General features: G+C 44.6%; 4 protein-coding genes across 5 annotated transcripts; all 4 read right to left on the minus strand.

Annotated features, from left to right (window-relative positions):
- Window positions 1-701: 701 nt before the first annotated feature.
- LOC114769451 (cytochrome P450 2J2-like) lies at window positions 702-5,093 on the minus strand. Its single transcript, XM_028962478.1, has 9 exons — window positions 4,766-5,093; window positions 4,401-4,563; window positions 4,147-4,299; window positions 3,118-3,278; window positions 2,868-3,044; window positions 2,638-2,779; window positions 2,364-2,551; window positions 1,859-2,000; window positions 702-1,105 (listed from the first exon to the last, which is right to left on the minus strand). Exons 1-9 carry the CDS (start codon window positions 4,955-4,957, stop codon window positions 930-932), a joined length of 1,494 nt encoding a protein of 497 aa, XP_028818311.1. The 5' UTR covers window positions 4,958-5,093; the 3' UTR covers window positions 702-929.
- Window positions 5,094-5,849: 756 nt separating this feature from the next.
- Window positions 5,850-9,327, minus strand: LOC114769447 (cytochrome P450 2J2-like). 2 transcript variants are annotated; one of them, XM_028962472.1, is made up of 9 exons: window positions 8,831-9,327; window positions 8,439-8,601; window positions 8,086-8,238; window positions 7,833-7,993; window positions 7,571-7,747; window positions 7,214-7,355; window positions 6,881-7,068; window positions 6,658-6,799; window positions 5,850-6,577 (listed from the first exon to the last, which is right to left on the minus strand). In XM_028962472.1, the coding sequence occupies exons 1-9, from the start codon at window positions 9,155-9,157 to the stop codon at window positions 6,402-6,404; spliced, it is 1,629 nt and encodes a 542-aa protein (XP_028818305.1). In that variant the 5' UTR covers window positions 9,158-9,327; the 3' UTR covers window positions 5,850-6,401. The 2 variants fall into 2 exon arrangements, with proteins under 2 accessions (XP_028818305.1, XP_028818304.1); XM_028962471.1 differs by having other exon boundaries at window positions 6,658-7,068.
- Window positions 9,328-9,469: 142 nt separating this feature from the next.
- On the minus strand, window positions 9,470-13,627 carry LOC114769450 (cytochrome P450 2J6-like). Its single transcript, XM_028962475.1, has 9 exons — window positions 13,202-13,627; window positions 12,646-12,808; window positions 12,314-12,466; window positions 12,072-12,232; window positions 11,318-11,494; window positions 11,097-11,238; window positions 10,818-11,005; window positions 10,484-10,625; window positions 9,470-9,751 (listed from the first exon to the last, which is right to left on the minus strand). The coding sequence occupies exons 1-9, from the start codon at window positions 13,391-13,393 to the stop codon at window positions 9,576-9,578; spliced, it is 1,494 nt and encodes a 497-aa protein (XP_028818308.1). The 5' UTR covers window positions 13,394-13,627; the 3' UTR covers window positions 9,470-9,575.
- A 669-nt stretch (window positions 13,628-14,296) lies between these two features.
- LOC114769449 (cytochrome P450 2J6-like) lies at window positions 14,297-19,736 on the minus strand. The gene is made up of 9 exons (XM_028962474.1): window positions 17,994-19,736; window positions 16,867-17,029; window positions 16,544-16,696; window positions 15,830-15,990; window positions 15,531-15,707; window positions 15,315-15,456; window positions 15,016-15,203; window positions 14,787-14,928; window positions 14,297-14,625 (listed from the first exon to the last, which is right to left on the minus strand). The coding sequence occupies exons 1-9, from the start codon at window positions 18,183-18,185 to the stop codon at window positions 14,450-14,452; spliced, it is 1,494 nt and encodes a 497-aa protein (XP_028818307.1). The 5' UTR covers window positions 18,186-19,736; the 3' UTR covers window positions 14,297-14,449.
- Window positions 19,737-20,008: the final 272 nt, after the last annotated feature.

Genomic DNA, 20,008 nt, shown 5'->3' on the forward strand with positions numbered 1-20,008 from the left:
TGAAGCAAGGATAGACAAAAACTAAGACAGTGATAGTGAAGTGATTGTCATTGTGAAACACACAACAGTACACGGTGACACAGCACAGTCCTCTGCTTTACCCATCACCCTTAGTAAGTAGTGGGCAGCCATGAAAGGCGCCTGGGGAGCAGTATGTGGGGACGGTACCTTCATCAAGGGGACCTCATTGGCACCTTGGCGGTTTGGGGATTCGAACCGGCAACCTTTTTATTACGGGGCCTCTTCCTTACCCCCATAGGCCACCACTGGCCCCAAAAAAAGTATGGTTATGGTTCAGTTTTTAATGCACATAATATAGTAAATAATAGTAAATTAAATCTCAATCAGGATTTTTGTCAAATAAATTGTGATTCGATTGTTTCTTATAATTGTTCAGCCCTAACTTCCAGCCATGTTTGCCTTCACCACTTTAATAACATCACTCAGCATGCGTGTCTAATGGCCTCTGCATAAAAATGTCATTATGCAATGAAATGATCATATTGTGATATTATTTTTTTTCACCGGTATTATCGTGGACGATAAAATATGACCCACCTCTAACAGGCTGCCAAAAACAACTATAGATATAAATGCAATTATCAGCAGTTTCACACATGGCCTAACAACACATTAACAACACATTAATTAATCAGTGCATTCTGATGCAATCAAGAGAGATTTCATTCATGGAATTTTTTTTAATACATTTATTCTTATGACATGGATCCACTTCCAAATTTCAGTAGAGTTGGCAAAACTTACAAAATGTGTATTAACTTGCCAGCATGAAAATTCAATTAAAATATTCTGTATTTGAAGCAGTTTGCTGGACAGAAATAATTCCAGAAATTGACATTGTTTGCAGTCACCAGTAAATATGCACAGAATTTCAGTTAGAAACTTGGCCAGTGGGACTGCCACTGACTTCATCGCACATGAGCGTAGATCTTGAAGGGGTGTGGCACGTGGGCGATCCCATATGTCCCTTCTAGGCTGAGCTCCGTTCCTTCTTGTGTGGAAAATCTGAATTTCTGGAAGAGGCTCACGAAGAATAAGAAGATCTCCATCCTGGCCAGCTGCTCCCCCAGACAAGCCCTCTTCCCTGGAATTGCATTCAAATTTAGAATGATTCCCCGGACATGAAATAATTTTTTTGCATTTAAATCAGTCTTATTTTTCCCCTAATACTGTATCTAAAGTCTCTTTCTGAAATTCAGCCTTGGTGCAGAATTACAGCCACTTTTACACAGTCCCAAAATGAGATTCGGTGTTTCGGTGTCTGTAGCTTGAATTGCTAATGAGGAGAGAGGCGGGACGAGGAGGTGAGCGGCCTATAGAAATTGAGCGAGCATTCACGCAAATTACGTCATCAACACCATTCTCCAACCACAATGTTTTGGTGCAAAACGGAAGTCATGTCAAGGTTTTTCCAGAAAAACCCACTGGTTTATCAGAGTCTCGCATGATGGAACTGAAAAATACATTTGAGCTCAATTTTACATCCAATCACCGAGCAACTACAATGCTTCGGACGTTTGGAAGCCATGATGGTTGGTGGAGACAATGTTTTAGGGGAGGGGTGGGAAATTCTCTGGTCGGAAAAAGCATGAGATATGGGAGGTAACCTTTGCCTTTATAACCTCATAAGGGGACAAATTCCAGATCCGACCATCTGAGCTGCTGCTCTCTGAACGGTGGAGCAGAATGGCCAAAGCTTTCTTTACACCTATCGCCATTTCTAGCCGCTTCAGGACAATAGACTCGTATTAATGTTAAACAATCTCACAAAACGAAAAATTGATAATAGGGGACCTTTAATAGGAGTAACAGGAGTTGTTAGCAACAGATGAAGTACCTGCTGAGAAGGGGATAAAGGCCTCTGGCTTCCGGAACCTTCCCTCCGCGTCCAGGAAGTGACTAGGGTTGAAGCTCTCTGGTGTTTCCCACTCAGACTCATCAAAGAGCACCGAGGTCAGATCAGTGAACAGCGTTGTGCCCTGAAGCAACAGGAAGGTTCATTATAACTATAATCTGCTGGGATTCTCTATAACTGACCGCAGCATCGTTCGCAGTGCAGTGAATTCTGGGAAATGGACCTACATACAATTGCTCATCACGTTCATTATGTATACCGGCAGTGGTGGCCAAACGGGTAATGTTCAAATCCCAAACAACCAAGGTCCCACTGAGGTCCCATTGATCAAGGTACTGTCCCCACACACTGCTCCCCGGGCACCTGTCATTGCTGCTCATTGCTTACTAAGGGTGATGGGTAAATGCAAAGGGCACACTTTGTTGTGTGCACCATGTGTTGTTACAGTTTATCTCTTGAAGGAAATGTCAGTTGAAGGCCAACACACCCTTGGTATGATGTACCCGCCCAGCGCTGTGTCTTTAGAGGCCATCCTGGGGGCATTCAGGGGTATGATGTTCCCCCTTCTCTGAATCTCGTGGATGACGGCGTCAGTGTAGGGCAGGTTGGGCCTGTCTGACATGTTGGGTGGCCGCGACTGGCCAATCACGCTGTCTATCTCAGCCTGGACCTTCTCTGAAATGGAACCATGGCAGGATTGCGTTTAATGTCATTTACATATTCTGGGAGGGGAAGAGAAGGTCACAGGATTCTCTGCTCACCCTGTATATCTGGATATTTCATGAGGATCAAGAGGGCCCAGCGCAGGGTGGTAGACGTGGTCTCTGTTCCCGCAGAAAACATGTCTAGTGAGTTCATGATCAAGTTGGACTCATAAAACCCCTCAGCAACATTCTGTGGATTCTGCGAGAAAGACAGAGGTAAAATAGCACATAGATGGTTGGTTAAAAACAGCAAATGTTTCACGTGAGCTTCTCCAGGAGCTTTTTACTTCTTTCATCTCGGTTAGAAAGGCGTCGATGTAGTCGCGGGGGTTGGCTGGGTCAAAGTTGTCCTTGTGCCGGTTTACTTCCTTCCTTATGAAGTTGGAGATGAGGTCATAATGTGTGAAGATGTCATTGTGAGGTCCAGGCAGACGCTTCATTATTCCCGGGAAAGCCTCGTAGATCTGGAAAAGGTGGGATAGGGCATCAGTTCAACACCACGACCACCATCAGTGCGACCGGAGGAAGCTGCTGCACCTGCGCCCACGCCGACGCCTGCAGCTTGAATAAATCTGAGGACAGGTTGAGCATCCTCTGAAACGTGTGGTCGCTGTAGTCGTACCGCTGTCCAAACACCAGCTGGCAGATGATGTTGCCGACGGCTTTGATGAACAGGTCTGACGGGTCAAAGGCGTCGCCTGGAACAATTCAAAAATGTTATAATTCCATTTTCCTGGTGGTCACTCTCCAGGAATTCGGTGGCGTGTTTGTTCTAGAACATGGCAGCTTGCAAATTACAATAACTATAACAAATTACATTACCAACTGCAGCAGCAACTGGGTGCAAAAGAGGTATATTACAGCCGCGCAATGACTAAAAATCTATATTAAAATGTACCAAACCTGCTGGGTTGGTTTCTGATTGCCAGGCCACTGCGCATGTCCCTGGCCGACTCACCAACATCACCACTGGTCAGCAGTGGTGCTGTCCTGTGAGGCTGACCGCTGATGAGTGACGTAGTGGGATTTCCCGGATATTATGCCTCATTTATCAATACGAGTGATAAATCCGACAACTGACATTTATCATAATTTACATAAATTTTGCAACATAAAGGAAAAGAAAAGGGATTTCTCTGACATGGAAATCAACGTCATTACAACCGAGGAGAACACTTTTTCTAATACTACTATTGCACCGAAAGCACAAAAAGAATTATAATGTTAATTTATTCAGGTGGAGAGGAATAAAATGGTGCTATTTGGCTAAAAAAAGCGGAATAAAAGGGGTGATGAATTGCATGTATGGAATTTTTGTATTAAACATATTTTTATGTTATTCTTCTTCGAACAGAGACAAATGTAATCCTGACAAATTTTAATTTAATTTAACCAGATCATTCATCTCGATTAGAAAGGCATCAAAGGGAAGCACCTTCAGTCTCGGCACAACACGCTATGGCTTAGAGCTCGCACAGCAAATGATCGTTCAGCAAACACGAACTTGTACACATGTTGGATAATTGAGGCCCATTGTGAGCGTGCTGCAGGTTTCCCAGCATGCACCTTTCTGGCTCTCCATGGCCTCCAGGAGACAGCGGCTCTCCTCACAGATGGCCACCTCCAACGTCGTCTTCCCCAGGCCAAAGTTCCTGAGCGTGCTCAGTGTGAATCGCCTCTGCCTCTTCCATTTGTTCCCGTTGCTGAAGAACAGTCCACCTAAAATATAGGTGTGCAGGACAAAGATCCTTCGGGATCCAGACACAGAAGGTGCTGCAACAAAACCAAGCTTCTGTTGTGGAACGACACTGAGGACTTACTGCTTCCAGGGTAGAGCCTGTCGGCAATGGCGCTGAAGGGACGGTCGACAAAGTTGTCACCCTTCACCACCAGGGCTTCTTTAACCATTTTGTAGCCTGTCAAACACACAACCTTCTCTGCACCCAGACGGAAACCAAAAATGTTCCCATAGGCCTTGTGCAGCTGCAGGAGGAGGAATATAAAAGACATAATCATTTACATTTATATCTTATCCAGAGACACTCAGGGTTAAGTGTCTTGCTCAGGTACCCAATGGTAGTAAAAGGGGTTTGAACCTGGTTCATAGGGGAGTGTGGTAAACCATCATCACACCATCTCCTCTGTTCCCGCATGCTACCGATTTACATGAACGTGAGACTCTTACCTCCTTCAGGTAAATATGAGGCTGCTTGAAACTGGCACTGAAGACATTTCCTGCAAATGGAAGAGCAAACGGCCCAGGAGGGTAGTTGGGAGGGTTGCGGTTCTTCAGGAAATCGGCTATTAGAAGGAAGGCCAACAGGAAGAGCAACAGCGCCTTCAGGTCCAGAAGCTCTGCTATAGACTGCAGCTCCATGGCTTCAAAAATAAAAATAGCATGAAGAACAGAGAATAGTATAGAACTCTCCGGTGTTACCTTCTCAGTTGAGAACACACTTAACAGCTGATCTTTCGGTCAAGGTGCACTTTGTTCCAAGGACGTGAACGTGCTGATATGCTGCCGTTTCTGCCAGGGTTCTGCTGATCTTCTCTTTTATGCAGACAACGTAAACAACCAGCCTCCAATATTTCGAGGTGGGGCAAAAAAATTTATAGATAAAATAAAGATCAGGGTCACTTCAGGGTCACTGCAATGCACATGCTGAAACAGGTTAAATAAACGGGAAGCGTTACGTCATTCCAGGTTTTTTGATTTTTATGAGTAAATAAATAAAAACCTTTTATTTTTCCGGCATGCCCTGTGCTTTGGTTATTCAGTTTTATTATTTGGACTATGGACCGTTCAAGAGAACATTACCCCAAACATTAGTGTGATAAGTGTATTTATAACGCCACTGTTTAAATGAACTTTGAACTTTGGCAGCTGTCGCAGATCTTGTGCCAGGCCCCTAGTGACACATTGGACCAAGTGTGATTCCACTCATCACAGTAATAGTGATAATGAAGTAATAATTTATCCAGGTCCCACCGTATGTAAATACTTATTGTATTTAATAGATACATTGTCAACCAGCAAATTAAATTTCAGACTTGACTTGACTTAGTTTCCTAAATGGATGCTTGTATTCGGGAACATGTGTCTTACACATCTACTACTAGCTGGGGAATTACACAAAGCAGCAATAGTAGTGAAAATTCTTAAAATGAGGTTAGAATCACATGTAAAAATGTTTTCTTTATTATCATTATTTAATTCTAATTTCCCACGTTGTTCATGGTCGGTGCAGGAAAGCTCGGTCAGATCTCGCTGAAATAACCGAATAAGGCTTTATTATTAACTGATAAATGTCATTTTTACGAACATGTAACTGCGAAGACATGGTGGCTGTTCAGCAGCCTTGCTGAGAAATTCCCAGGAGGGGAAAATTCTTGGCTCTGGAATCGTCGTCACTGATCCCTTCGGGTTCCATGGCAACCGCTCTGTCCCAGTTCCTGAGCTCATTGTTTTCTATAAATCCGACCGAGCACTGCTGTTCACACAACTTTTGGCTTACTTTCATGGATTTGCGAGGTTCCTTCTCCATTTAACCTGCATTTACATATCACTTGGTATTTCTTATACAGAGCAGCTGACATCGAGCACAGATTTGATCTCAACGTTGCAGGAGAACTCTATCCTTGGGGCGTGTAAAGTGCATTGTCTCTCAGGAGAATAATCCGGCGGAAGAACAGGTTAAGATGACAATCACTGCGTATCTGTTTTCAACAATTAGACGTGATCAATTAGACATGGATCCAGTTTAACCGAGAATTTGCCACGTCATAAGAGCCACATGTCTCTGGGTGCCATCCTGAGAATGTCATCGTGGCTGAGCGCAGATCTTGAAGGGGTATGGGATTCTGGTGACCCCAACTTTGCCTTCCATGCTGAGCTCAGTTCCTTCTGATGTGGAGAATCTGAATTTCTGGAACAGGCTCACAAAAAACAAGAAGAGCTCCATCTTGGCCAGCTGCTCCCCGAGGCACACTCTCTTTCCTGGAAGATGGAGCCGGGTCATGATCAGGTCAGATGTAAAAACGGGGCGATTTTCTGAATCAGCATAGCCGAATCCATACCTGCAGAGAAGGGAATAAATGCGTCCGGCCTCCGGAACCTGCCCTCTGCGTCCAGAAAGTGACCAGGGTTGAACCTCTCTGGCGAGTCCCACTCTGATTTGTCAAAGAGCACCGAGCTCAGAATGGTCAGCAGAGTGGTCCCCTGCAGAAGAAGCAGCAGAAAATCTGAAGATAGTCTTTCTTCTACCAGAGCTTTTGCTGTCTTGATCGTTAATAAGGTTACTTTCGGTATGAAGTGTCCTCCCAGTGTCGTGTCCCTGTCAGCCACCCTGAGACCATTCAGGGGTACAATGTTCCCCATTCTCTGAACCTCGTGTAAGACAGCATCGGTGTAAGGCATGTCGGGCCTGTCAGACATCATGGGCTGCCGGGACTGGCCGATCACGCTGTCTATTTCCGCCTGGACCTTCTCTGTAGTTCAGAAATTAAAAAATGATATTAATAAAGTGTGAATAAGAGGGTTTTCCTATTCACTTCAACACGTCTAACTTGCATGAAAGACAAATGATGTCATATATGACTGATGGTGTTCGTGCTGGTGTCGTCTTTCTCTCACCCTGCACGTCTGGGTATTTGACCAGGAAGAGCAGCGCCCACAGCAGGGTGGTGGAGGTGGTCTCAGTGCCGGCCAGAAACAGATCCAGTGAGTTCAGAACCAGGTTGAACTCATGAAATCCATCAACTGGTTCATGTGAACTCTTGCATGTTTAAAGAAGCAATAAGTTGCACTTATTATTAATGATTCAGCAGTATTCAGCAGATGTGGTTAGTGGTGAGATACCTCACTCGTGTTAGCAGAGAACTGTTAATGTTATTTTTGCCTTTGTATTTTAGATCATTTAAAAAAAAATTGTGACCAAATTAATTGCATGTTAACCAGAATAACAGCAAAATGGTCAATATGTCTATTTACGTGTTTCATCTCTATTAGGAACGCATCAATGTAATCTCTAGGACTGTCAGGGTTGAGGTTCTTCTTGTGTTCCTCAACCTCTCCTCTGATGAACGACGTGAATGTCTCGTAATTCCTGAAGATGTTGTTGTGACGTCCAGGAAGATGCTTCATTATGATCGGGAACGCTTCGTAAAGCTGACAACAAGAACATAGGATTTCATTACATCCCAGCTAATCAAACACACTTTCACCACCATGCAGTCTAATATGTATCTTCTACCTGCGCCCATAGAGATCCCTGTAAGTGTACAGTTTCAGAAATATTCTGAAGGATCATCTGAAAGGTGACGTCACTGTAACAGAACCGTCGTCCGAAGACCAGTTGACAAATGATGTTTCCCACTGCGTTGTTGAGGAGACGAGCTGGATTGAAAGCGTCTCCTGGAACAATTGTGGATTGTCATCGTCGTGGTCATTCTTAATGAAATGAATTCATAGGACAATACTAAGGCAGGAGAGATCGACTGGAGCACCTTTCTGTCGCTCCAGCTCCTCCAGCAGGCAGCGGCTCTCCTCGCAGATGGCGAGCTCCAAAGTTCTCTTCCCCAGTCCCAGGTTCCTGAGCGTGCTCAGTGCGAAGCGCCGCTGCTTCTTCCACGATTGGCCGTTACTGAAGAACAGGCCCGCTGGGCAGATGGGAGAAATTCCACCTTAACTTGGTGAATGAGACCACGGGACCTTCCCATTATGTAGAAACAAGCCGTCTATTGTCTCACAAGTGCTGGAGGGGCAACAAATGCTTTAGCCACATAACCATGAGGGGTAGAAATGAAAAATTCAACATTTTATTACTCATTCCAGTACCAGAATGTCCTCAAACACTCACAGTTTCCAGGATACAGCCTGTTGCCCAAAGGGTTATCTGGACGCTCGGCAAAGACATCTGCTTGGGTGACTAAGGCCTCCTTCACCAGTTTATATCCCGTCACAAACACCACTCTGTCTCGGCCCAAGCGCAGACCGAAGACGTTTCCGTAAACCTCCGACAGCTGCAATCAAACTCAAAGCTCATTTACACAAATCGAACGCTTTTACAGTTAATTTCTTCCTCTAAACATTGTCAGTAATTCTGTACATAGAGGACTTCTGGGTCAGACCTTTGGTCTTGTAAGTTAATTATTAAAGTGAGAAGCTCCGCTTCAGAACGATCATTTGTCAAATTTTTCTTTCATTTGACTTTACAGCGAGAACTGAGGATGAACTAAGCACTTAACGTACCTTGCTCAGATAAACGTGTGGCTGTTTGGCATCAATGTTCAAGACATTTCCCAGGAAGGGCAGAGCTGGTGGCCCTGGAGGATAATTCGGAGGCTTCCTGTTCTTCAGAAAGTCAGCTATCAAAAGGAAAAAGAGCAAGAACAGGAGGACCTGCCTCAGGTCGACCGCTTCCAGCAGAGCAAGCGGGTCCATGGCGGAGACGGAAGAGTTGTGATGTCTGGGCAGCAATATGGTCCAGACTCCTGAGCCAGACTCTTCTCTGATCACCACACCCCTGTTGGGCACGACTCTGCCCTCTCGCTGCATGACAGAACGACCATTGTGCATTAGGTCGCATGCCCTGAATAGACAATAGTTCTGCCTGCATGTCAAATGCACATTAACAGCATGATGCTGAGGTGAGATTGTTGCAGAAGATAGTTTTATAGAGCACTATGTGTATGAATCTCTGTACACGAGATAGGTCTGACTTTGGTTTACACATCTGTGGCCACCGGCGTTTCGTTTTTCCTGTTCTGTAGGTCTTCAGGGACTTGGAGGTTAACAGTAGAGTTACATTGATGTGTGAAAGAGAAAGAAACCCTATGAAGCGTTGTTGTATGAGCTGATGAGCATATAGCAAACACAGTCACAATCAGCACTGGTCATCAGATTTTCTTTTTTAATCCTGTCACTTACAAAGGTTAAAAATCAAATATAACAATTATTCTTGATTAGTTATTTGAAAGGTCAGAGTGTGGGAGGTTCATCGTGGATGAGCGTAGATCTTGAAGGGCCTTGGGGTTTGCGTGCCTCCGACTATCCCTTCCAGGCTGAGCTCCTCCCCTTCCAGTGCGGAAAAGTGGAATTTCTGGAACAGACTCACGAAAAACAAGAAGAGCTGCATCCTGGCCAGAGGTTCCCCCAGACAGAGTCTTGTTCCTGAAACACGGAGGAAACTCTCTCTAATGAACAGTTCATGATGCTGATGATCATAGATTTAAACTGAAGGACTGGATAGGAACAGACCAAATGTGGGCTGAATGGCACGATGTGTGTGAGGCAGGCGGTATTGATGTAGAAATAGAATTACGACAGATGTTGATGCACAATCATGCATTAGTGTCTTGAGATGGATTTTTTTACGATAATTAAACTAATTACATGGGACAGTGGCTTGAAATTCTGTGCAGTACAAAACATTTACAGCATTCACCAGATGCCCTTGCCTTGGCGGGGCAGTGGTTGCCTGCCGGGGCGTGGTGCCCTAGCGGTTAAGGAAGCGGCCCCGTAATCAGAAGGTTGCCGGTTCGAATTCCGGTCCGCCAAGGTGCCACTGAGCAAAGCACCGTCCCCACACACTGCTCCCCGGGCGCCTGTCATGGCCACCCACTGCTCACTCAGGGTGATGGGTTAAATGCAGAGGACAAATTTCACTGTGTGCACCGTGTGCTGTGCAGCTGTGTATCACATGTGACAAGAAAAAAAAATAAAAAATGAAATTATCCAGAGCACCTTACAGTCAGTAGTGAGAGGGACAGTCCCCCTGGAGACACTCAGGGTTACGTGTCTTGGGAAATAATGGTAGTAAGTGGGGATTGAACCAGGCATTTTGTGGTCTTCTGGTTCATAGGTGAGTATGTTACTACATGCAGGAACCTCGGGTTTCTATACCTCCAGAGAATGGCATGAAGGCATCTGGCTTCCGAAACTTGCCCTCTGCATTCAAAAAATGGTCAGGGTTGAACCTGTCTGGTGTTTCCCACTCGGACTGGTCAAAGAGCACCGATCCCAGGATAGTCAGCAGAGAAGTTCCCTGAGAAGGACGCGGAAAATAGACACGGAATCATCACCATACATACATACACCTGACGTGGCCTGTTGATGTCCTCTCTTCTTTGGCCTGATCTTCAGCTTGAGGTCTTTTATTTGTTATATGGGACATATTTGTATTAATACAAAATCTTAAATGTATTTTAATTGATGGACTGATAAAAAAATAAGATACCTTGGGTATGAAGTGTCCTCCCAATATTGTGTCCCTGTTAGCCACCCTGAGACCGTTCAGGGGTACAATGTTCCCCATTCTCTGAACCTCATGTATGACGGCGTCGGTGTACGGCATGTCCAGTCTGTCAGACATCATGGGCTGCCGGGACTGGCCGATCACGCTGTCTATTTCCGCCTGGACCTTCTCTGTAAACATAAATGTGTTAAAGCCTTTCTGTTTGTGCACATACAGGCCAGGTAATGCAGTCATGTACTGTAAAATGTGGTCGTCTGTTACCCTGCACGTCTGGGTATTTGACCAGGAAGAGCAGTGCCCACCCCAGGGTGGTGGAGGTGGTCTCAGTGCCGGCCAGAAAGAGATCGAGTGAGTTACGGACCAGGTTGTACTCGTAAAACCCATCGGCGAGGTCATGTGGACTCTTTCAGAAATATTACAAGCTGCTGTTATTTCCTGTGTGCTTTCCCCGATGTGTCACAATGAGAAAGGGATTTCTTTACATTTTTCATCTCTGTTAGGAAGGCATCGATGTAGTCCCTGGGGTTGTCAGGGTTGTGCTCCTTCTTGTGCTTTTCCACATCTTCTCTTATAAAAGCAGTAATTGTTTCATAGTTTCTGAAAAGGTCGTTGTGTTGTCCAGGAAGATGCTTCATTATGGCAGGAAACGCTGCATACAGCTGACAACAAGAAGACAGCCACGATTCAGTGTTTCACCACTGTAACTGGATTTCTGAGCTACAGATGGTTGAAATGTTGAAGATCATTATAATTTTAATATCCCAGCTAATTAAATATACGGGGTGGGCCATTTATATGGATACACCTTAATAAAATGGGAATGGTTGGTGACATTGAACACATTTTATAAGGGGTCAGAAACTTGTAAATAACTCATGAAAGAATAAAGTTACATTAAAACCAAGCACACCATTGTTTTTGTGAAATTACCAATAAATTTGATGTGTCACATGACCCTCTTCCTATTGAAAAAACAAAAGTTGGATCCAAGATGGCCGACTTTAAAATGGGTCACCACCCATTTTACAAACAGGACGTTAATATCACCAACCATTCCCATTTTATTAAGGTGTATCCATATAAATGGCCCACCCTGTACAGTGATTCTTCTAACTTCTAACTTAACTAGGGTCAGTATATTGTCAGAGGGCTTTAGCAGCCCTTCAGGACTGGGATGGAGAACCACTGTGAAGACCAGGATAGTTCTAGATCTTTAGTTAGCCTCATCAGCAGTACCGTGGCCCACATGGAACCCTGTAAATGTAAAGTGTCAGTCAGCATCTCCAGCATCTTCTGATAGACGTGGTCACTGTATTCAAACCGCCGTCCAAAAACCATTTGACAAATGATGTTGCCGACTGCTTGGCTGAACACTTGAGCTGGATTGAAAGCATCACCTAGAAAAAGGAATGAGAAAATGTTCATTTTGCTCCATTCATTTATTTCGTTGTGCTGTAAATACATGCTTTGTAGGGCACCGTTCTGTCTCTCCATCTCCTCCAGGAGGCAGCGGCTCTCCTCACAGATGGCGAGCTCCAATGTCTTCTTCCCCAGGCCGAAGTTCCTGAGCGTGCTCAGTGCGAAGCGCCGCTGCATCTTCCAAGATTGGCCGTTACTGAAGAAGAGGCCCGCTGGGAAGATGGGAGAAATTCCACCTCAACTCCATGGGACCTTACTAACAAGCAGCTTGTGGTTGTGCTGGAGTGGCAACAAAAAGTTAAAAAGTTCTAGCCGCACAACCGTGAGAAGATGTGAATAGAAATGAAAAATGATCTCATTAAGAGTGTAAGTGCGTTCCTCAAACACTCACAGTTTCCAGGATAAAGTCTGTTCCCCAAGGCGTTATCTGGACGCTCTGCAAAAACATCTGCTTGGTTGACTAAGGCCTCCTTCACCAGTTTATATCCCATCACAAACACCACTCTGTCTCGGCCCAATCGCATACCGAAGACGTTTCCGTAAACCTCCGACAGCTGGGAGGGAGCAGAAAGGCCACATGAGGGACTACAGTTCCTGACATTCCCTAAATTCATCAAGAACCACGTCTACCCAGGTCTAGCCTAGAGTTAGACACTCACCTATGAACCAGAAGACCCAAAGTCCCAGGTTCAAACCCCACTTAATTACATTGTGTCCCTTAGCAAGACACTTAACCCTGAGTGTCTCAAGGGGGACTGTCCCTGTAACTACTGATTGTAAGTCACTCTGGATAAGGGCATCTGATAAATGCTGTAAATGTAAATGTGTAAACATTGCTTGATAAGTGAAATATGGAGAGAATGACATGTCCTCCTACAGACCTTTGGTTCACATAATCTATTCAAATCTGTTACTTAAAGACATTGGCAAAGAACTGCTTTCCTTACCTTTGCCAGGTGAATGTGTGGCTTTTTGGCATCAATGTTGAAGACATTTCCCACAAAAGGAAGCCCTAGTGGTCCCGGGGGGAAATTTGGCGGCTTTCTGTTCTTTAGGTAATCAGCAATCACTAGAAAGATCAGCAGAAAGAGCAGCAGTCCCTTCAGGTCCACCGCTTGGAGCAGTGAGAGCAGTGCCATAGTGGAATCAATAGAGTCGAGTGGAGCAGAAACGCGAGTAACACTGCTCCTGCTCAGCCAAGAAAATGAGCAGACACCCCACCCTCCCGGATCTTCTCGTGGCTATAATAATTAGTTAATACGTCCTTTCGATTATTTATTGTATGAAACACAGAGAAATGCATCAATTGTATGGTATAATACACCCTCGCAATGCTGATTCTTTACTGGCTATCCTGGCCCCTCCTCCTCTGCACTGTTGCCCCCGTACTGCCTCTGAAAGTACAAGCTGCCTGTTCTGTTCACGTGCAGGAGGGGTTGGGTTTCCACAAAGGAGCCCTCACAACCAAACAAATGGGTACGTAAGGTCCGTAAAGCAGCCCGAACTTGATGCTCCCAAAGGAAGAAGCCTGCTGTTATGAAATTCCCCATCTGCCCCTTTCACAGAACCATAAGTGATGAAACTCCTGCCACTTGCTAATGCAGTGGAAAAAATAACCATTTATCACTCGTGAGTACAGCCGAGGGAGTACGGTTCCAGCTTCCAACTTCTCAAATGGTACTGACACCCTGCCTACCTCTGCCTTCCCAAACAAAGTAAAAAGGCGGAGATGCATCAGAGTAATGGGATCTTGATTTCCTCCCAGCAATTTTAGTACCATCAGATGGATTTAGTACCATTAGATGGATTGTGGTTGCCCAGAGGGTTGGCAGTTGCCATCATTTTTGGACAAAAATAAACAGGTTTACTACTGAATTTGCTTTATTCAATTCTGACAATTCTGTCGTTCTCGTTATATAAGCTCCAAAATTACAGAGGAAAAGCCATTCTTTCCCACATTAATATTAAAACTTCTTGGGTTACAAAAAAAAAACAAAAAAACAATTGAGGTGTCATGATTAAATGTCATTAAAACAACAAGGTTGTATAGTGCATTTTAATGGCTTTACACGGACTTTTAATTTTTTCATTTTTTAACATCTTTTTACAATATTAACTCGAGAATATCAGAGTATGCCACATTATGCCAAAACATAGCTGAATGACTGCAATTGAAGAGCGACAGAAAGAGAAGTTCATCGTGGATGAGTGTGGATTTTGAAGGGGTACGGTGTTCGCGTGCCCCCAACTATTCCCTCCAGGCTGAGCTCCATCCCTTCCGGTGCGGAAAACCGGAATTTCTGGAACAGACTCACAAAAAACAAGAAGAGCTCCATCTTGGCCAGAGACTCTCCGGGACACACCCTCTTTCCTGAAACACAGATGAACACACAGGAACATGAGCAGCAAAACCAGCAAACCATGGTTTAAAATATATACTTTTTCATGAAGTGAGCTCATTCTGAGAACCTGCAGAACAATTTGAATCTTGATGCATGTTGTGGGCCATGCATGAGGCTTTCCTTCCAGTACCTGCTGAGAAGGGCCAAAAGGCCTCCGGCTTCCGGAACTTTCCCTCTGCGTCCAGGAAGTGACCAGGGTTGAAGCTGTCTGGTGTTTCCCATTCGGACTCGTCAAAGAGCACCGAGGTCAGACTGGCCATTAGAGTCGTTCCCTGCAGAGAACAAGTTCAAATCTAATTCCTCACCATCTTCATGTTCTCCATCCTGTTCAATGCATATTAAAAGGAAGTGAAGGTTGCCTTTGGTATGAAGTATCCTCCCAGTGTCGTATCTTTCATAGCCACCCTGGGATCGTTCAGGGGTACAATGTTCCCCACTCTCTGAACCTCGTGTATGACGGCGTCGGTATAGGGCATGTCGAGTCTGTCGGACATCATGGGCGGCCGAGACTGACCAATCACGGCATCTATTTCAGCCTGGACCTTCTCTGTAGTTTGAAAAGAAATGTCTTGATGTGTTAAACTTTAATGCATCAAGTAATGATATAAAAGATGCATGAAAACAGTGTTTTTAAGTACAGTGCAGGCTGAACTCTCACCCTGAACATCTGGGTGCTTCATCATGAGCACCAGGCCCCACAGCAGGGTGGTGGAGGACGTCTCAGTGCCGGCCACAAACAGATCGAACGTGTTCCGAATCAGGTTGAACTCATAAAAGCCGTCAGTGGAGTCATGTGAACTCTGGCAGATAAATAAGTGGTGGTGTTACTAAACAAATTCAGATGTCTGGCAGACATGATATATCATGCATTTACATTTTCCATCTCTGTTATGAAGGCATCGATGTAGTCCTTGGGGTTGTCAGGGTTGTGCTCCTTCTTGTGCTTTTCAATATTTTCTCTTATGAAAGCACCGACTGTTTCGTAGTGTCTGAAGAGGTCGTTGTGACGTCCAGGAAGATGTTTCATTATGGTGGGGAACGCATCGTAGAACTGAGAGAGAAAGGAGAGTACAGGTTAGTCCCATTCCTTGAAAGGGTTCTTCTGACATTCTTTACTGATGGTTTTACAGTGTGCTGGTGATGAAAATCCAGCATTTCCTGTGTCAGTCGTACCTGGGCCCATATAGATCCCAGCAGGTGCACTGCGTCCGCTAGACTGTCAAGATGCTGCTGGTAGGTGTGGTCACTGTAGTCAAACCGCCGCCCAAAGACCATTTGACAAATGATGTTGCCGACTGCTTTGCTGAAAAGATTAGTTGGATCAAAAGCATCGCCTGGAAGAAACAAGGCATAACTTCACTGGCTAGTTGCAGAAGAACGTGTGTTCGCATGGTTTAACGGAAGCTTACAGATGAAGAAATGTGGTGGCTTGCGTTCCTTGAACACGGGAATACAATTGGCCCTCCGGAAGGAGCGTGTCCAGTCATTTCACCCCTGTTACCATGGCGTTGCTACACATTTCGTTACCATACCTGTGGGAATCCCTTAATAAGGGTCTCCGTGCATGTTGACAGTGGATATTCAGCTCCACATCTGTCATGATTCTGAATGGTTCTTGACCATGTCACATGAGAGACCCCGTGACAGAGAGACATGGGATTTAAAACTCATGGGAGGAAAATTCTTTCTGTCGCTTTTTTTGGCTTTAGTGCAGAGACAAAAGGAAAGTTGACCCTCAAGGTTTCGGATCATATTTTACCTCTGACCTCGTTCTGCTACCAAGACTCCTCCTTCTGTCCCAATACCAACTGTCATGTTGTTTTAGAACTCCACATTAAAAGTTAAAACTCCACATTTAATCGTTTTAATTATTAAACAGGCTGCCACCTTTCTGTCGCTCCAGCTCCTCCAGGAGGCAGCGGCTCTCCTCACAGATGGCGAGCTCCAATGTCTTCTTCCCTAGGCCGAAGTTCCTGAGAGTGCTCAGTGCGAAGCGCCGCTGCTTCTTCCACGTATGGCCGTTACTGAAGAAGAGGCCCGCTGGAAGGAAGGGAAAAAATATGTCATGCAGTTTATGGTGTGTTTTATCCAGCTGGACCTTCAGACAGTACATGAAGACGTGCGTTTGAAATTTCCTGGGTTAAGGGAGCTGACCAAAATAAAAGTGAAAATCAGTCCCTGCACTATAGGAAGGGTCGTGAAACACTCACAGTTTTCGGGGTAGATTTTCCTGGCGATGTTGGTACATGGACGGTCTGCAAAGTTCTCTCCCTGGGTGACCAAGGCCTCCTTCACCAGTTTGAACCCAGACACAAACACCACCAGGTCCCGGCCCCGACGCAGGCTGAAGATGTTGCCATAGTCCTTGGCAAGCTGTGGAGACCACATGGACGATATGAAGATATGAAACACATTCGTGTGAGAAGATATGAAATTATAGCTACCATTCCATTCATTTATATACAATAACAAGCAGCAAATAGTTCCCATGCAGTTTAATGTATTACATAAAATTATTATAATTCTGCAAAAATACAGTCAGGGACAGGTGTTGTCAGTGAACGGGCTGTAAAAGCTCAGGCTACAGACACTCAGCCTTGGAAAACTGATGCTTATTATCTGGGCAACATTCTCTAACTTTTTGTGTCACACAAGTTGTGAAATTAAAACAGAAGATGGCTTACTCTGCATTTGAAGCGATGCTCAGAGCTCCAATGAATAGGGTCAACTAAATTTTCAGATGATTTCCTTTCAAGTATCATAAAAAATGCGAAGAATTCCAGGATGCCTTTTCATTGGCACCATTGTGTTGCATTTTACCCAGATACCCAGATTGCTGTTCTCTGATTGGCTATTGTCTAGGCCTTTCTCTTTTTTTACTGGCTGGTAAGTGACCAGCTCTAGGAGCTCTAGGACCTCCGCAGATACGCGCTTGTTTCATAGTGAGACGCTACTGCACCACGGTCTGAGAAATATTGGACACTGCGGCATATTTTCTGAACGTCAGAATGGAAATTGCGTGCATGAAATGCGATCATTTTAAGTAGCTGGTACCATACTTCAACATTTAAGATCTGGCTACACTGCTTTTGCGTGAGAAATGTCATGGGAGTGCATGACAAACGACTCACTGTCACGCTTGAGAATCATGTACAGTACCAAACTTACACAACCCCAGTATTTATTGAAGGTTAATAATTAATACTGATTGAAAAATAACCACACTGTACTAGCAAACGTTTGCACATTTGACGCTGCTTGTTGTGGAATGAAAGAGTATTTTAAATAAGTTAATTGAGTAGCTTAAATAAATTCATAATGATTCTGCATGTCTTACCTTGGCCACCTGAAGGTGCGGCTCTTTGGGACTGATTTCGAAGATGTTTCCCACGAACGGAAGACCTGCGGGTCCTGGTGGATAGCTGGGGGGCTTCCTGTTCTTCAGGTAATCGGCGATTAGAAGGAAGACCAGCAGGAAGAGCAGCAGGCCCTTCAGGTCCCACAGTCCGGACAGTGCCAGCAGGTCCATGGCAAGGAGCTGCTGAGAAGAAGAGACGTAGCAGAAAAGCCAGAAACTGGAGGAGGACGCCTCCTCCTTTTTTTTTTACTTTGAACGCTATAGTCCCCATGTAATACTTATTAACTTTAATTATTAACCCTGCCTCTTTAAGTGAACAGCAAACATTTTTTTTGTTTTTACAGGAATGGGTTATGGATTTTCCAGCAAATTCAAGTGTGAAAAAAAAACTACAACTAGTTGTCTGATATTGAAAAAAAAATTTTGAATAATTGAAAAAAAATCATATCTGCAAAAATGAATAAACTAACATTTCTTTTGTGTCTGTTTGTCCCTCTGGTAATGGTGCGGGACGGCAGATTTTACAGTTATGTATGTGGATGATGACGTCAGCTGTGTATTTTCACACTGTGTTCAACTGTCCCCTATGTGGCATGGTACCCTCATTAGCGCTCCTATTTACTGGGTTCCTGAGTGAAAACATTTCCTTCTACACCGATAAAAAGGTCTGCGAGCTTTAAAGAATAAATAACCAAACCCAAACAATATTACTGCTGTTTTCCAGGGTGTCCCAGGAACGGTTGTTCTCCGGCAGGCAGTGTAGATGAATGAACGGCTCAGATCTTCTGGAGGGCAGGAAAAGGGACTGTTTATGTGAACGTATCTAAGGGGCCGTGTGGGAGAGCTCTTGTGTAAATAAAGGGGTGTGTTATGTAACCGGCCCGATGAGTTTCTCAGAAATCTGGGGTGAAGAAAAGAGCTCGCATTCTTCCTGCGTGCAGAGGGACCTCTCGGGAGACAGACAGAGCCGGCACAAAGCAGAACATACATTTCTCCGGAATGCTCCTGGATCATGGAAACTAGCTACATTCTGGTGTGGGCACATACACTTATGAAGTGTCTTATTTCCTATCGACATAAATAAGTTATAACCTGAGCAGAAAACTTGCCATGTTATCTTGTTTGCCATTTACATTTACAAGTGCATTATGGTACAAGGACCTCTACAGCAGAGTAAATGTCTGAGCCTGAGCCGACCCGTTGGGTTTGGGCTCAATTTCCATAACTTCGGTTGGGTCGGGTTGAGCTTGATCAGTCAGCAAACGCAAACTTCCGGTCTATAGTACCCATGCGCTGCTTGTAAATTTGTTGTCATGTTGTCATTTGGTTTTATTAAATTTAAAAAAATTTAAGGAAATGTTCATTGGATTTTAAAGGTCCCCTGACATCTGTCTGTATGTGAGCTTGTTGGTCTGTGTTTCTTTTACATCCACTTTGGTGCCTTGATTGATGGCATCTGCTTATTGGCTGGGACTGAAGCCTGTGCCTTTAAAGAGAGCAGTTGTTTTCTGTCTATTTCCATAATTTGTAAAGAAATATTCTTTACAGTCACACTTATTTGTTTACATCCCCATTACCCCTAGACTGGAATGGAACAGATTATTTTACATTAATGCGAGTTCCTCTAACCTGTGGCTAGAAATGGTGGATGAGTGCTTTGGTCATTCTGCTTCACTATTCAGAGAGCGGCAGCTAGGATGGGCGGATCTGAAATTTGTCCCCTTATGTTGTCACAGGGGGATGTTTTTTTTTCTGGAAAGACGCCGACACGACTTCCTGTCTGCGCCAGACATTGTGGTTGGTGAATGGTGTCGATGACATCACTTCCGCAAATGCCCCTCAACTTCTATAGGCCGCTCTCCTCCTCATCCCACCTCTGTTCTCCTCATTAACATTTAAAGCCACACAGACCTAAACGGCACATCCTGGGGAGATCTTGTTGTGGGACTGAATTTCGGAAAGAGACGTCAGATACAATATTAAAGGACCACTAT

The sequence above is a fragment of the Denticeps clupeoides genome, chromosome 19 (genome assembly GCF_900700375.1).
Source record: "Denticeps clupeoides chromosome 19, fDenClu1.1, whole genome shotgun sequence".
In the NCBI taxonomy this organism is placed as follows: Eukaryota; Metazoa; Chordata; class Actinopteri; order Clupeiformes; family Denticipitidae; genus Denticeps; species Denticeps clupeoides.

Excerpts from the sequence above, each read along its gene's own strand:
- LOC114769451 (XM_028962478.1), bottom strand. The coding sequence starts at position 4,957 with ATGGAGCTGCAGTCTATAGCAGAGCTTCTGGACCTGAAGGCGCTGTTG. Across the intron at positions 4,300-4,400 it reads CAGGCTCTACCCTGGAAGCA|GTGGACTGTTCTTCAGCAAC; the intron begins GTAAGTCCTCAG and ends CCTATATTTTAG. Across the intron at positions 2,552-2,637 it reads GAAATATCCAGATATACAGG|AGAAGGTCCAGGCTGAGATA; the intron begins GTGAGCAGAGAA and ends GTTCCATTTCAG.
- LOC114769447 (XM_028962471.1), bottom strand. The coding sequence starts at position 9,157 with ATGCACAATGGTCGTTCTGTCATGCAGCGAGAGGGCAGAGTCGTGCCC. Across the intron at positions 8,602-8,830 it reads CACACGTTTATCTGAGCAAG|CTGTCGGAGGTTTACGGAAA; the intron begins GTACGTTAAGTG and ends GTTTGATTGCAG. Across the intron at positions 8,239-8,438 it reads CAGGCTGTATCCTGGAAACT|CGGGCCTGTTCTTCAGTAAC; the intron begins GTGAGTGTTTGA and ends CCATCTGCCCAG.
- LOC114769450 (XM_028962475.1), bottom strand. The coding sequence starts at position 13,393 with ATGGCACTGCTCTCACTGCTCCAAGCGGTGGACCTGAAGGGACTGCTG. Across the intron at positions 12,809-13,201 it reads CACACATTCACCTGGCAAAG|CTGTCGGAGGTTTACGGAAA; the intron begins GTAAGGAAAGCA and ends GCTCCCTCCCAG. Across the intron at positions 12,233-12,313 it reads GGAGATGGAGAGACAGAACG|GTGATGCTTTCAATCCAGCT; the intron begins GTGCCCTACAAA and ends TCCTTTTTCTAG.
- LOC114769449 (XM_028962474.1), bottom strand. The coding sequence starts at position 18,185 with ATGGACCTGCTGGCACTGTCCGGACTGTGGGACCTGAAGGGCCTGCTG. Across the intron at positions 17,030-17,993 it reads CGCACCTTCAGGTGGCCAAG|CTTGCCAAGGACTATGGCAA; the intron begins GTAAGACATGCA and ends TGGTCTCCACAG. Across the intron at positions 14,929-15,015 it reads GAGGATACTTCATACCAAAG|GGAACGACTCTAATGGCCAG; the intron begins GCAACCTTCACT and ends TGTTCTCTGCAG.